The 15,282-nt window shown below is 38.8% G+C and overlaps 1 protein-coding gene, 1 long non-coding RNA gene and 1 pseudogene across 4 annotated transcripts in view; 2 read left to right on the forward strand and 1 right to left on the reverse strand.

Moving 5' to 3' along the window:
* Nucleotides 1–9,421, reverse strand: MAGOHB (mago homolog B, exon junction complex subunit). Of its 3 annotated transcripts, none has more exons than XM_023256774.2 (5): nt 9,246–9,421; nt 5,405–5,507; nt 4,324–4,434; nt 2,282–2,364; nt 1–351 (listed from the first exon to the last, which is right to left on the reverse strand). In XM_023256774.2, exons 1-5 carry the CDS (start codon nt 9,404–9,406, stop codon nt 252–254), a joined length of 558 nt encoding a protein of 185 aa, XP_023112542.1. In that variant the 5' UTR covers nt 9,407–9,421; the 3' UTR covers nt 1–251. The 3 variants fall into 3 exon arrangements, with proteins under 3 accessions (XP_023112542.1, XP_023112543.1, XP_019690075.1); XM_023256775.2 differs by having other exon boundaries at nt 5,405–5,463; nt 9,246–9,414; XM_019834516.3 differs by lacking the exon at nt 9,246–9,421 and adding an exon at nt 8,392–9,128 and having other exon boundaries at nt 5,405–5,463.
* The window catches only part of LOC111561326, a 27,919-nt gene continuing 22,051 nt past the window's right edge, over nt 9,415–15,282 (forward strand). Inside the window, exon 1 of the long non-coding RNA XR_002743785.2 lies at nt 9,415–9,533. This is a non-coding gene — a long non-coding RNA (uncharacterized LOC111561326). The remainder of the gene's footprint in view (nt 9,534–15,282) is intronic.
* LOC101088500 lies at nt 10,870–11,937 on the forward strand (annotated as a pseudogene).

Genomic DNA, 15,282 nt, shown 5'->3' on the forward strand with positions numbered 1-15,282 from the left:
CAGGCTTTGATATGTTTTATTGGAGCAAAATCTCAACAAAAAGTTGCTTTCATTTACAGAATTTAATATGTGTGAGGACTATCTAAACCACTTGGACCCAAGTGAGAAGAACCATTAAGCCTGTTTATGTATTTTCTTATTTTCAGTGGGCATACAAAACAAGAGTTTCACATTTATAAAAATCCCAATATTGTAAGTGACAAACCCATCCCTTAATTAAATATAAAAACAGCTTTTAAAAAACATACAACTTAGATTGGTTTAATCTTGAAATGTAATCCAATAAGACTAAAAACTAAACATTTCAGGTCCTGTACCAAGTAGTAAAATACTCGAAGGCCTTCAGGATCCCTAAAATTTAAAAAGGTAAAAGTTACTTTTTTGTTCCTAAAATGAAACATATAATTTTGTAAGTTAATTCCTCAAACAAAATAAAAAACAAAACCAAGGAATCCAGGAGAAAGGAAGGATTTGCTGCAACTAAAATGAACATACTGAATAATTTTCATTTCCTTTCTCTATCTTTTCTACAAAAAATATAAATTTTATTCACCAGTATTCATTTCATACTCAAGTATTTATTTTCTTATCAAAGTAAGAACTATACATAGCAAAAATGTATAAAGCAGATATAATTATATAGAAAAAATAATACTCATAATACTATAAAATGTCACTCCTTACAGAAAAACTATGAATATTTTGGCATTTCTCTATTTTCATAACTAAAAGCATTCCCTGGCCCTTTTTGATTAAAAAATTTTTTTAAATGTTTATTTTTGAGAGAGAGAGAGAGAGAAGCAGAATGCGAGTGAGGGAGTGGCAGAGAGAGGGAGACACAGAATCTGAAGCAGGCTCCAGGCTCTGAGCTGTCAGCACAGGGCCCGATTTGGGGCCTCAATTCATGAGCCGGGAGATCATGACCTGAGCCAAAGTCAGATGCTTAACCGAATAAGCTACCCAGGGACCCCTGTTCCTTGTACCCTTTTTAACATTGTTTTCCATTACATGAAAAATAATTCGCAAATGATTTCTAATTAACAATTCTCTTTTTGTTAAACAGTTGGATTTTTCCCCAATTATAAGTAAGACTCCAATGACCATTTTTATGACTAATAAAGCATTTTCATTATTTACAGTATTTCCCTAAAATAGATGCTCAGAAATGGAATTACTAAGTCAAAGATGAATTTAAAATGCTAGCACCTTTTGATGCACAATTATCAAACTGCTTTCCAAAAAACACTGTACCAATTTAAAATCCCACTTAGGATATGAACGCCAGCCACATCCTCACCACTGTGGGGGAAATAAATGTGATAGTTTAAAAGTATCTGGTCGGTCTTTATTGTATCTAATAGTTACTATACATTCATTCCTTTCTCCTTTCCTCTAACATATATTTACCAAGCACCTATCCTGTGCCAGGCACTGTGTTAACTTTGGAGAAAGAGCAAGGTTCTCATGGAGTTTATATTCAAGCCAGAAAAGCAAATAAATAAGTTATTACAATTTAGGGTGATAGGACAAAATACTAAGAAAACATTTTGAGGGGTCAAGAGAGAAAAGTAACTCCAAGTAGAGAAATTTTTCAGACAAAAACAACAGTATGTCCTATAAAGGCCCAGAGGAAACAAAGTTGGAAAGACAGAGGAAGCTAAAACCATCCTTAAGTTATAATGACTTTTTTCAAATTCTTTCAAATATTAAATTCAAAGATGAGGATGATGTGATAATGGATGATATAATCCAATAAGGATTTTTTAAACTCTGTAAAAAGATACCCAGATTTTTACCAAAAATAGCTATTACAACGTGGTCATTATTGTACACAGTTGTCAGATTAACATTCTTTTTTTTTTTTTTTAATTTTTTTTTTCAACGTTTATTTATTTTTGGGACAGAGAGAGACAGAGCATGAACGGAGGAGGGGCAGAGAGAGAGGGAGACACAGAATCGGAAACAGGCTCCAGGCTCCAAGCCATCAGCCCAGAGCCTGACGCGGGGCTCGAACTCATGGACCGCGAGATCGTGACCTGGCTGAAGTCGGACGCTTAACCGACTGCGCCACCCAGGCGCCCCAACATTCTTTTGATAATCACAAAAATACGCTGCTAACCACTTTGATAGCAAGCCTTTAATGACATAAAAGTTAGAATTACATCTGCATAATAACCTGATAGGATGCCACCGAAATAGTCTTAGAAAACTGGCTACTGTTCTAAAATGAGCCTCTCTAGTTAATTACGTCAATTTAGTCAAAATACTTTAACATACTCACTTTGACTGATTTACATCAATAAGAGAACCTATTTTTGATGTGGTAAAAGAAATGTGTTCATCTCCAATTACAATTTCAAGTTCCTGAAAAAAACAAAATAGATTCATGTGGTTAATATAAAACTCCATCTCAGAAGCGTCTGTATTCTTTTTACCTAGAGGTCCCAATTGTAGCTGCGAGTTTTCTAGCAGTCATGGAGGAGAAAAAAAAAGAAAAGAAAAGAAAAAGGAAAAGGAACTTGACCTGTTAGACATAAACTATGTCTGTAAAATAAAAACCTCATCAAATGCTCAGGAGTCCCCAATATTAGGATCAACCAAGAACTGCTTTCCAGAGATCTCATAAAGAAAACACTATAAATATGAATGACACATGAACATTTCTTATGTCCGTAAAAACTAAAGAAATAACTTTGAAGCACAATGTTGTAAAAATAATAATATGGGTAAAAACCTATTTTTAATAAATAAATATAAGCACACTTAACCATTCTACCAGAAATGCAGAGTATTAACAGCACCACTTTGGGATCTACTGTGTATGAGGCCCTGCTGCTAGGGACTTTAAAACATACTCTGTAATCCCTAAAATACCCTTATCAGGGCATTTGACAAATGCAAAATACAAGATTCATAAAGCATAGGGAAAAACATCAACATTTACAACCACTAATAAGTGATAGTACTCATATTTGAATCCTGGGCTGTTAACACTGAAAGACTCACACTTGTTTGACTTCACAAAACATTTAAAATCAAGCACTACTAAAACAAATACAACATACTGTAGACATTCTCAGTGTGCCATAATTACTGGATAAGTTTTTCTCTATATTTTATCTGCAAATCTAAAACCAATGATTAAGAGGCTATGTCTGTAGTGATTTATCAGGTTAAATAACAAATGCCATTAAAGACAATCTCAGCTATATGTCTGATCAAAAGACCTAATTACACACAGTTTATGGCACACACAATATGGAGAATTACCTAAGGCTCTCAAACAATCATAAAATCTTTGACTCAAAGATCCAATGGATGATCTCTGGAACATGCTTAACCCTCCCCACTAACCAAAACATAAACACATCATCAAGTGGGTACATAAAATGCTGGGTTCTCCCAGAGTCTAAAAGAGATAAAAGGTTTACTGCCGTTGTCTGTTTTTTAGTACAAATGTACCCATTGCATAAAGCAAACTGAGATTTAAATTTATTTTTTAAAAGTGTTTTTCAATGCATAAAATAAATACTGTTAACTATTACCTTTGCTTTCCTAAATAATGTTTCTTTAAACAGAAGAGCTAAGTGACTGCTATAGAATGTCAGCATCTATTCGATTTCTCCACATTTTCTTCTAGAAGAAAGTAATATAAAGTCAAAGAAGGTGACATAAAGTATAATTCTTAGGAACATAAAAAAGTGCAATTAAATGTTTCTTCCTCCAGGAATTGTATCTCATGTCTTCAAGAGTTGAAAAGACCCAAACTATCTTTTTACAGAGTGAAATGAAACCTTCAAAGTTCTTCACAAGCCCTCTGAGAAACATTAATTACTCTAAAGGGAATATGAGGCAAAAGCAATGGTCAGTTCAAACAAAGACACCAATCAAATCCCTCTCCTGGGCATAAGGATGCAAAGAAGGGTTCTCAAAGTTATAAAAATGAAGAAAGTAAATTTTACAGTCAATAAGAATCCTGTCTTGAATTTAACAAACACTGTACTTATTCCTAATAGAAGTAATACACAATAGAAATTATTCATAACAGCGTGAAAACATCCTAGCTTTAACTGGGGAGGCTAGAGAGAGGACTGGTCAGAAAGAGGTCTAAATCTTGAGCTACGCATTGACTCCTTTACTACTCAGAGGTAGCACAGGAAATGAGCCTAAGTGAAACAAAATTAAACAGGATTTACCAGGTGCCTACTAAATGGAAAACCAAAGAACCAATGGTCTATTCTAAATAAATAAGGAGAAACATAACAATGAATTATATTACCAACTTTTAAGACGTATGCATTTAAAGAACCACTAAACACCAACCTGTCGGCCAACTCTGTCAGGGGGAGGCCACAAAGCATCATCTTCTTTTGTAATTTCACTGTCGTCAATGATTCTCTTCAGTTCTTCCATTACACTCTTGTGTACATAAGCCTGAAAATAAGTTCCAGTAAAAATTTCATGTCTATTTCTTCCCCCAACTCAGAATGAAATAACCATACAATGTTACAAACACTAAATATTCAAAGGGAGTATCAGGGAAGAATCGAATGCTGATTCCAAAATTACAAGGTGAGAGAGAATCACTCATCCATAGGATTCTTCTTCATTCTCTTGCCCTTTCCTTGAATATACATTTGTCTCCAAATTAAAAAAAAAAAAAAAAAAAAAGGTAATTTACACTAGCCTCCTTTTAAAACCCTGGATTCTGGACTTCATAACATGGGACTCAATTACCTGAGTGGTTAATGGTGATAAGGGAAAATCTATAAGGTGAACAGAGGCAAATACAAGTAAACATCACAGCGACTGTTCTGAACTTTTTCTTATCCCTAACTTTTGAGCCTTTTATTTAAATTCACACTGTCTTTAGCACCTGGGTAGCTCAGGTCATGATCTCAGGAGTTCATGAGTTTGAACCCCGCACCAGGCTCTCTGCTGCTAGGGCAGAGCTCGCTTTGGATCCTCTTTCTCCCCCTCTCTCTCTGCTCCTCCTCTGCTTGGTTTCTTTCTCTCTCTCACTCTCTCTCTCTCCAATAAATGAATAAAAACTTAAAAAAAAATAAAATGCATATTGTGTTTAAATATTGACTATCAATTAGTTTTAAATAGTGAATGTGACATAAAGACAAAATGAACTAAATCATATGTTCAAAGGTGGGTCTACAATTTAATATATTCAGATTGCTTCTTTTGATGTTACACATGCTACAGTTATATCTAATTTAAATAGAATAGTTATATCTAATTTAAATAGTTATATCTAATTTAAATAGAATCCCTTTTCAATCTATAAAGTGGTTTCTTTATAGTAATATAGCCTTAGATGTAGTTTTGTAAATTCAAAAAAGATCTGAAGAAAATGGTCTAAATGTAAAAAATTAGACATTCAAAAAGAACTTACCTCCTTTCTGATCATGACATCATTTTTGTAATTGCTGTTGTTGGCATATCTAAGCTTTCCTGTGGGGAGTGGAAAAAAATTCAATCTATAACAGCAAAAACTGCTAAAAAAAAAAAATAAAGAAAGAAAGAAATGACACTGTAAGCAATTTTGAAGGTAAAGACCATTTTATACTACCACTTTTTTTATTAATAGTTTCTGCCTTTTTAGCATAAGATCAATGCTAGATCTGTATTTGCTGGTAAAAAAAAAAAAAAAGCTAAAGCTGAAGCTAGTCATTTTCTTTTTTTTTTTTCCAAATTTTTTTTTCAATGTTTTTTATTTATTTTTGGGACAGAGAGAGACAGAGCATGAACGGGGGAGGGGCAGAGAGAGAGGGAGACACAGAATCGGAAACAGGCTCCAGGCTCCGAGCCATCAGCCCAGAGCCTGACGCGGGGCTCGAACTCACGGACCGCGAGATCGTGACCTGGCTGAAGTCGGACGCTTAACTGACTGCGCCACCCAGGCGCCCCGCTAGTCATTTTCAAATACTCCATCCATACCTTCAACAGAATTTTTAAGTATTCAACATAATTTTTAAATATTTCATGACTTTGGGGCATCTGGGCAGCTCTGTCAGTTAAGCATCCGACTTCTTCAGCTCAGGTCATGATCTCATGGTTCATGAGTTCGAGCCCGGCTTCGGGCTCTGTGCTGACAGCTTGGAGCCAGGAGCCTGCTTCAGATTCTGTGTCTCCCTCTCTCTCTGCCCTGACCCTACTCATGCTCTGTCTCTCTCTCTCTCTCTCTCTCTCTCTCTTAAAAATAAATAAACGTTAAAAATTTTTTTTCAATAAATAAATAAATATTTCATGCCTTCAATATAATTGGAGGGCCTTTTTTTAAAGTTTATTTATTTATTGGGGGCGGGGGAGCACAAGCTGGGGAGGGGCCGAGAGAAAGAATCCCAAGCTGATAGCACAGAGCCCAATGTGGACTCAGTCCCATGAACCACGAGATCATGACCTGAGCCCAGATCAAGGGTCCGACACTTAACCAACTGAGGCACCCAGGTGCCCTTTAGGAGAGTTACTTTTAAGGCTCATTTACTTAAGCTATTATCATGAACTAGACAGGGAATCTGAAAAAGGAACTAACATTTCTTTTAAAGCCTATGTTTTATGTCTTCATTGGTCCTAAGTGATTTACCCAGAGCATTTAATCTAATCGGTGCTTCATCTATTCATGGTTGAGAAAACAGAGTTCAGTTACTTGCCCAGGGACACAAAGATTCAGATCTGGATCCACCTTCTTCCAATACTCACACTTTCCCTACTACTCCAAAATGTTCTCTATACAATATGGCAATGCTAATATTTTAGCTCTGTCACTAGGATGCATATGCTATGTAATGCTTCTAGATAAAAAGTAGGCCAGTTTGTTGGCTGACCTATAGTTAATTTTAATCCATCGTTGACTTTTGTACTCCCTGATGCATGCTTCTCCTTATGGCTGTAGTCAGTTGCTCAGGGACAGATGTAATATGGTCCTGATCTCTGATGTTACCCTAATGAGGTGATCCCCTCACTACTGAAGGAAGTCTGTGGAATGGTGTGATGGCAGATTACTGGATGAGAACCACCGTCCTGGCATGAAATTTCCCTGATAATATCAGACTGCTTAATTTACGTGACTGGCTAAACAGGATATAGGCAAGCTGAAAGCTGTTCACAGGCAAAGACACTAAGAAGATTATCACCTAAAAAAAGAATAGATGGAACATTCAGGTAAATTTGGCTCCTTAGCTAAATTGAGAAGAGACATGGGGAGAACAAGGGAGAATAAAGTGATTACAGTTTTTAAATTGCATGGCTGTAGTTACCTTGAGTTTTTCCTTCAACGTCTGATTCTCTTCCTCTGTCCTAATATACGAGCCTTCTCTACTTTTTCTTTTCTTTTTTTAAAGTAGGCTCCACGCCCAGCGTAAAGCCCAACACGGGGTTTAAACTCACACGACCCTGAGATCAAGACCTAAGCTGTGATCAAGAGTCAAACACTTAACCGACCCACCCGCCCCTTCTCGACTCTTTCACTGCCACAGAACTTTGCCCAAACACCACTCAATATCCACGCTGTTTTATGGCTAGTTTCATGTCTGTGTCGCCCACCAAGACATAACTCCTTCATGGAAATTAAAGAGTCTTATTCATTACTGCATCCTCAATTTTTGTATTTACTTGTTGCCCAGCACATAACACGCATTCAAAGAAGGAAAAGCCTAGGCGGGTGGACTGCCCAGGTTGCCAGGAGAGTTCAGTATACAGTAACACTTCTCTTTAGAGAGAATCGGGGCTGTCAAAAGATAAACTATGTTGCACCTACGCGGCAGCAGACCGTTCACCCTTTGCTCATGCTGTTTTCAGCAGTCTGAATGGTTTTCTCCCTCACAGGCCCAGAACATCCTATTCTCATTTAAAGACTCATTTGGGGCTCCTGGGTGGCTCCATCGGTTAAGCTTCCGACTTCGGCTCAGGTCATGATCTCTCAGTTTGTGGGTTCGAGACCTGCATGGGGCTCTGTACTGACAGCTCACAGCCTGGAGCCTGCTTCGGATTCTGTGTCTCCCTCTCTCTCTCATCCCTACTCATCCCCTGTCTTTCTCTCGTTGTCTCTCTCAAAAATAAATAAATGTTAAAAAACTTAAAAAAACAAACAAACAAACAAACAAAAAAAACAACTCATCTTGAAAGAGGGCTTCGGCTGCCTCCATTGGGATCTCAAACTTTTTAGTTAGGTTCCTCCTTCCAGCTTGTCTCTCGGCTCCTGCAGAAGACCCTAAGGGCAAAGTATCTCCTAACGGGAACCAAAACTACCCCTTCAAGCAACAAGGACTGCCCCGAGCCATCAAGACCTCACCTGGGATTGAAATCCAAGACAATGATCAATTTAAAATTCAAGGTCCACCGGCACAGAACCCACCCACCTTTGCCCCACGTTTTCCTTACATAAACCTGGAAGTATTTTTGGCATTTTAGAGACGTCTTTGAGAAGCTAGTCCGCAGTCTTCCGGTGCTGGCCTCTCTGAAATAAACTTTCTTGTTTCACCATCAGTAGATTCTCTACCTTTGGATTTGTCAACGAGCCTCCGATTTGGTCTGTTTGGGAACCCGGGAGACAAGTGCTCCTGTAGCCCTGCGCACCAGCTGCAATTTCAACTGTTACCTTCTCTAGGAAGCTTTCCTTGACGCCTCCTACACGTAGCCCTCACCATTCCCCTCTTTTGTATTCTTAACGCATCCTATGGCAAACAACTGTATTTAAGCACACTAAACACATCATTACATTCATTTTTCTATACTGAAGAGCTCCCCTCTTCTGAGCAGGTCCTTTTCCTACACACGTGGCTTGAGAGGCAGGGCCTGAATGAATACAATGGTTGAATGGGGAGTCCGAAAATTAACTGGTCACCGGAAGACCTTCAGCATCCCTTGGACCCCGGCACGATGGGATGTTCTTCAAAATGTTCAGGTAGGACGTCAAGTACACGAGACGCCTTTTCAGGTCCCTTCCGGTGCGCTGGATGCAGGATTCTGCTTACCCCCAAGTTTTCGGTATCTGGCAGGGTTCGGTTTTTCTGGATTAATTTACACCGATCAATTTTCTTTTCTTCACGGAACCGATGTACGCCTCGGATAGACTTTCGTTCGTGTGTATTTCGGCTCTAGTGGCCCCAGCCCCCACCGCAGGCTCGCCAGCCCACCGCGGACGGCTCAGCCCGCCCCGCCCCCTCCGCGTCCTCTGCGCTCCGCTTCCCCCAGCCGCGCAGCGCGCTCGGCGGCGGCGCCGCTCCCCTGCTCACCGTCTGGCCGAAACTCGAACTCCAGGAACTCGTGTCCAAACTTGCCCTTGTGCCCTACGTAGTAGCGCAGGTAGAAATCGCTGGCCATAGCCATTTTCGTCCCCCTGAAGCCCGCCCGAGGCCTGGCCGACGTGCCGCCCGGCGCCTGGTAGTGACGTCATCGCCCAGGGTAAAAGCGTCGCGGCGGGCGTGCCTTTCTGGTCCCCGGTGACCGGAGGAAAGCGGGAAGGCGGGTTCTCCCGGGAGAGACTCGGAGGCGCTGGGGAGACCTGAACTTGGTTTGGCAAGGTTGGAAGAACATTTTTTTTTTTCAAAATTAAGTAGATCGTGTGCTACAAGCAAAACACAGAAGTGTGAAAATGTCATAGTATTTTTTTATGGGCTGAGAATTCAGGTGTGCAAGTCGCTTTTACTTTTCGGGTCTCTAATTCTCGCGGCACCCTGCCCTCAGGAGGGGGGTGTGGCATGAATTCGCCTTTCACTGGTGGAGTGAGGAAAGATAAAGCCAGAATCCGAATGGTTGACCTGGACTACAACCCTTTCCTGCAGTTAGATTCCTAACCGGAGATTTCCCCCTTTGCACCACGGTTGCTAACTAGCTGACAGCTAGAAGCCTATCAAACAAGAGGTATGAAATTTGAAAGACACATTGAAACTAAAGATCCCTGAAGTCACGGTATAAAAGAGTTCCTTTTAATAGCAAAACGTGGACCATTCAGCAAGGGTTAATCTTTAGTAGCCTGTGGAGTTTTGGCAATTTGACTGAAGATCACATGGTTTAGCCCACGTTTCTTACCAGAAAAGAATTACATTGGGGAGGGGAAAGAATGCTCCAGTGTGGAATGGGTTTTGAAGGAGGTGGAAAGACAAGGGGAACGTTTACAGAGTCTACTTTTCAAATATTATTGATCACCCTGTTTTTACCAACCGAGTAATTCTGCTGGGTGACCTTTAACCCTCAGCAGTATTTAAAATAAAGAGTGGCAGGGGCGCCTGGGTGGCGCAGTCAGTTAAGCGTCCGACTTCAGCCAGGTCACGATCTCGCGGTCCGGGAGTTCGAGCCCCGCGTCAGGCTCTGGGCTGATGGCTCAGAGCCTGGAGCCTGTTTCCGATTCTGTGTCTCCCTCTCTCTCTGCCCCTCCCCCGTTCATGCTCTGTCTCTCTCTGTCCCCAAAATAAAAAAAATAAATAAATAAATAAATAAATAAATAATAAATTAAAAAAAATAAAATAAAATAAAATAAAGAGTGGGAGTCAGAAGACCTGCGATTCATTCTCATCACTTATGCTCTACTAACCTTGGTTACTTAGTCACTGTCCACACCTGTTTGTTCACCAACTGAATGAATATCCTATGATCAACTTTGTCAATCTTTGTTGAGAAGATCAAATGAGATAATACATATGTAATAAGCTTTAAAATTTATAAAAACAAGGGTGCCTGCGTGGCTCAGTGGGTTAAGCATCGGACTTCGGCTCAGGTCACAATCTCGCGGTCCGTGAGTTCGAGCCCCACGTCGGGCTCTGTGCTGACAGCTCAGAGCCTGGAGCCTGTTTCAGATTCTGTGTCTCCCTTTCTGTCTGTCCCTCACCCACTTGTCTTCTCTCTCTCTCTCTCTCTCTCTCTCTCTCTCTCTCTCTCTCAAAAATAAATAAACAATAACTTTTTTTCAGTTTATAAAAACATACAGGCATTTCTTATGTGCCAGAAATGGACAGACACTGGTAATAATGATAGAGCCCTTTACAAGTTTAGTCTAGAAAAGAAAGCAAACATGTAGTCACGTATTAGCACAAGGAAGCAAATATTACAAGAATATTTTTAGCTCTTTTGAGGAAGATACAGTCACAGCTACAAAGGAGTTTTGGACTTGCCGGCTCCTGTTCCCAGCTCACTGCTGTTAGCTCTCTTCAAGGAACCAGTCATGAAGAAGCCGCACCACAACCATGGCTTTTAAAGACACCATAAAGACACCCGTGGAACCAGAGGTGGCAATTCACTGAACTAGAATTATTATAACCAGACGCAACTTAAAATCTTTGGAGAAAGTATATGCTGACTTGATCAGAGATGCAAAGGGAAAGAACCTCAAAGTGAAAGGACCAGTTCAGATGCCTGCTAGATTCACCACAAGAAAAACTCCTTGTGGTGAAGGTTCTAAGACTCAGGATCATTTTCAGATGAGGATCTACAAGTGACTCATTGATTTGCACTGTCCTTTTGAGTTTGTTAAACAAGATTACTTCCAAGAGTATTGAGCCAAGAGTTGAGCGTGAACTCACCACTGCAGATGCTTAAATCAATTTTTTTAATAACTTGATTATCAGTTGTAAAAAAAAAAAAAAGAAAGAAAAGAAAGCAAATTTTTAAATGCTGGTAGTACAGCAGAAGAAGCAAGCCACTTTATTGGGGAATAGGGGAAATTGAAGAAAGGGAAGTATCAAGGAAGGCTGTGTAGATGTACGATCTGAATTGGACCTTGTTGGGTAAGTTCAGTGTATGGTCAAAGGGAGGGAAAGCATTCAGGGCAGAAAATAGACTGAGCAAAGGCACAGTGGTATGAAAGTGCGTGATTCTGGAAAGCCAAACACTTCACTATAGTTAGAACATAAAGTTCAGGGGCGCCTGGGTGGCTCAGTCGGTTAAGCGTCCGACTTCAGCTCAGGTCACGATCTCACAGTCCGTGAGTTCGAGCCCCGCGTCGGGCTCTGGGCTGATGCCTCAGAGCCTGGAGCCTGCTTCTGATTCTGTGTCTCCCTCTCTCTCTGACCCTCTCCCGTTCATGCTCTGTCTCTGTCTCAAAAATAAATAAACGTTAAAAAAATTATAAAAAAATTAAAAACAAAACAAAAGAACATAAAGTTCATACAAGTGGAATGACTAGAAAGGCAGACTGGGCCAGATTATGTTGAGTCTATATTAACACATATAACTGTCAATGTAGAAATCTATATTAACCATTGTATAAATGTTAATATAGAAAAGTTATTCAGTTCCTATTATTTGCTGCCATTATGGAAAATATACAAGAGACATAAAGCACTATCCCTTAACACTAAGGTGACTGTTTTGGTTTGCCCAGGACTAAGGAGTTTCCTGCGATGTGGGACTTTTCAGTTGTAAAGCCTGCAAAGACCCAGGCAAACCGAGATCAGTTGGTCACAGTACTTACTACAAGAATAACCCATAGAAATCTGACCACGTATTTCATAGTATCTCTGAAAATATAGGCAGTAATCCATTTGGGTTGTTTGTTTGTTTGTTTGTTTGTTGTGCCGGGAGCCTCATTCAATATATTTAGATTCCCCAGTACATATCCATCAGATTTTTGGCTCACATGCCAATGTTCATCTTCATGCTTACGTAAGAGAGCTACCGGTTCCAGAACTATGACTATGCCAATAGTGCATGTGGAATGCGGTAGTAAGATCTTTATCTGTAGGCCAATTACTGTTTTTAATCCCCTAAAAAGACTTGTGCGCTAAAGACTAATCCTTTCTAACCCCTGTCGGTTTTTAAGGTGAAATGTGAAAATATATTCACTTAATCCTTCATATATGAAAAAGTAATCTCTTGTGTCATTCTCTCTTGTATCATGATAAGCATGCAAAGTGGTCTTCTTGGATGGTATACGACGGAGATGTGGAAATGTTCTGAATGGCTTGTGAGCACTTGAAATGTGGCTAGTGAGAATAGGGAGTGAATTTTTTTCTTTTTAAAGGTTTCATGGGTATGAATTTAAAATAATACTGAAATAGCCACAGGCGTCTATTGGCTACCATGTTGGACAGTGAAGTTATATAAGAACCATTTCATACACTTTTAGTTGGGCTGGAAATAGTGAAAATATTTTTCAAACATTGATAAATCTGAATCCCAGTTGCTATAGGCTTCAAATTAGAGCATACTTACTAGTATCACCACAGTTCATTTATGAAAATAAATGCCTAGGGCTGCCTAAATGAAGCCAAGTAAAGAATTATTTCTGTCTTCGCTAACGTAACCTATCTGTGGTTAGCTTTAAAAGACCCTTCTGAAGCAGTTAAGAAATACACATTTCCAACTCCAGTTGAAAATAAGGCTTCATGATTTAGTCAAATACACAATATTCATTGATAAAATAATGAATTTTAAGTTTATTGTTTTCAGCTTCATGGTATGAATCAAGTCAGAGGGCTATGGTCAGAGATGGTTATTTCTTAAGTGTTAATTTAGTCTTTTTTAAACGTTCTGATTTTCCCTGCATCTAAAACTCTTTCTTTTTTTGGTCTCTCAAATCTGCTTTATCCTCACGCTTCTTTTGCCTTTTGCCTCACTGTTTAAAATTATCAAGTTATTCCTACTTATAATTTTCAGAAATATGTTATGAATTTCGTGAGATAAACACTAGAGAGCACAGGTTTTTTGTTGTCCTTTTCTTTCTTTTCCTCTCGACTGCTCTCCTCTCTTTTCTCTTTTCTCTTCTCTTCCTTTCTTTTCTTTTCTTTTCTTTTCTTTTCTTTTCTTTATCAGTAGCTTTTGAATAGTTTACTTTTGTATTTACAGAACAAAAGCTTCCAGGACTATCTCCTTCCATTAAATGGACCAGAGTAATAAATCAAGAATATTATATAATCTAAAACAGCAGTCTAAGGTAATTTAAAGTTTTTTTTTAATGTCAGAATGAGATGGTCTACTTCAGCCTTTATTCCATCCACCCACCTTTCTCTTCTCTCTTCTATAATACCTTCTCTATGGAATTTTAACATAATGTTGTTTTAATCATTCAGTGGTATTGCTTTTTTTAGTAAGAGAAACACTATCCTGGAGAAATACCAAAATTTTCACATCATTGTTTCTCAGATATGTTCATATATGGTGAGCACTATTGCTACATTATTATGACATGATGATATATTTAATTCCATCATTCAAACTAATAATTTTTTCCAGTGTATGACAATATTATATGCTTCTAACACAAAGCACGACCACTAACCCTTACTTTCAAAACAAGTAAAAACAGTCTCTAAATTAAGCTACACTTAAAAATCCCCAGTTTTCCATTGTACTTGCCCTATTTATTTGTTCAAATGAGGTATGGTAAAGCAAAAATTTAATAAAAATTATTATAGCGAGGTTAAGATTAAGAGGATTCTGTCCATTAGCTTACTTTTTCTTTAAAAATGGTGAAGAAATTATTCCATTTTAATAACAAAATATCTAAATCTACCATGAAAAACACTAGTGTTCTGCCTGAGCATGATTTGAAACTACTGGTTCAGACTATTCTAAGTTAAACTACATTGTCAACTTCTAATTCGACACTGTATCCAGGTGGATGTTCGCTCAGTTCCTGGCTGTGTTAGAGGCTGTTTTGAACAATAAAGCATAAATTGGGAAAACGGGATCAAGGGAGGGAGGGAATCAAAACAATAATACAAAGTCCAGCCCAGATTCAACATAATTGAATGGTAGATATTTTAATTCTCTTTTCCATTCATTAGCTCGGAAATACCATGCCTGTCTGACCAGTCGAAATGCCAGAAATATAATCCTCCTTTTGGAAAGAGCCTGGCCAAGTGAGGAAAAGACCCAGTTTTCTTAGAATGAACAATTACTGTATCTAGTTTTCCAAACCTGTATCCAGAAAAACAAATAAAATTATGGATCAAATTTTAAATAGCAATCATCTGATTGCTGATTTCCCTCCTACCAGAACATATTTTAACATGCAGTATGAAAGAGCAGCTCTCCCATTAATTATGCACCACTTGTCTCCTAACTTCAGTATGTCCCCATCCACTTGCCTATTTGCAGTTCCTCAAATAAATTATGCTTTTTTTTTTCCCTTGCCCCAGAGTTTTCACACATACAGTCCCTCTCCTGGATGGTTCCTCTCTTCACTTTTTGTCTGGGTTTAAATACCATCTCTTCAGGGAGACCTTCATTTTACGTCTCATTCTACTATCCTATACTTTTTCCTCATAGCGCTTAACCATAATTTGTCATTATACCTACACAAATATATACATACAGTCTCTTTCCAGACTGTAA

Source organism: Felis catus, chromosome B4 (assembly GCF_018350175.1).
Source record: "Felis catus isolate Fca126 chromosome B4, F.catus_Fca126_mat1.0, whole genome shotgun sequence".
NCBI classification, from domain to species: Eukaryota; Metazoa; Chordata; class Mammalia; order Carnivora; family Felidae; genus Felis; species Felis catus.

What these genes read in the sequence shown, in the direction of transcription:
- MAGOHB (XM_023256774.2), bottom strand. Translation starts at nt 9,406, where the DNA reads ATGACGTCACTACCAGGCGCCGGGCGGCACGTCGGCCAGGCCTCGGGC. An exon ending in ATGTCATGATCAGAAAGGAG is followed by an intron (nt 4,435 to 5,404) that starts GTAAGTTCTTTT and finishes ACTTATTTTCAG; the next exon opens with GCTTATGTACACAAGAGTGT. An exon ending in CTGACAGAGTTGGCCGACAG is followed by an intron (nt 2,365 to 4,323) that starts GTTGGTGTTTAG and finishes TGTTTTTTTCAG; the next exon opens with GAACTTGAAATTGTAATTGG.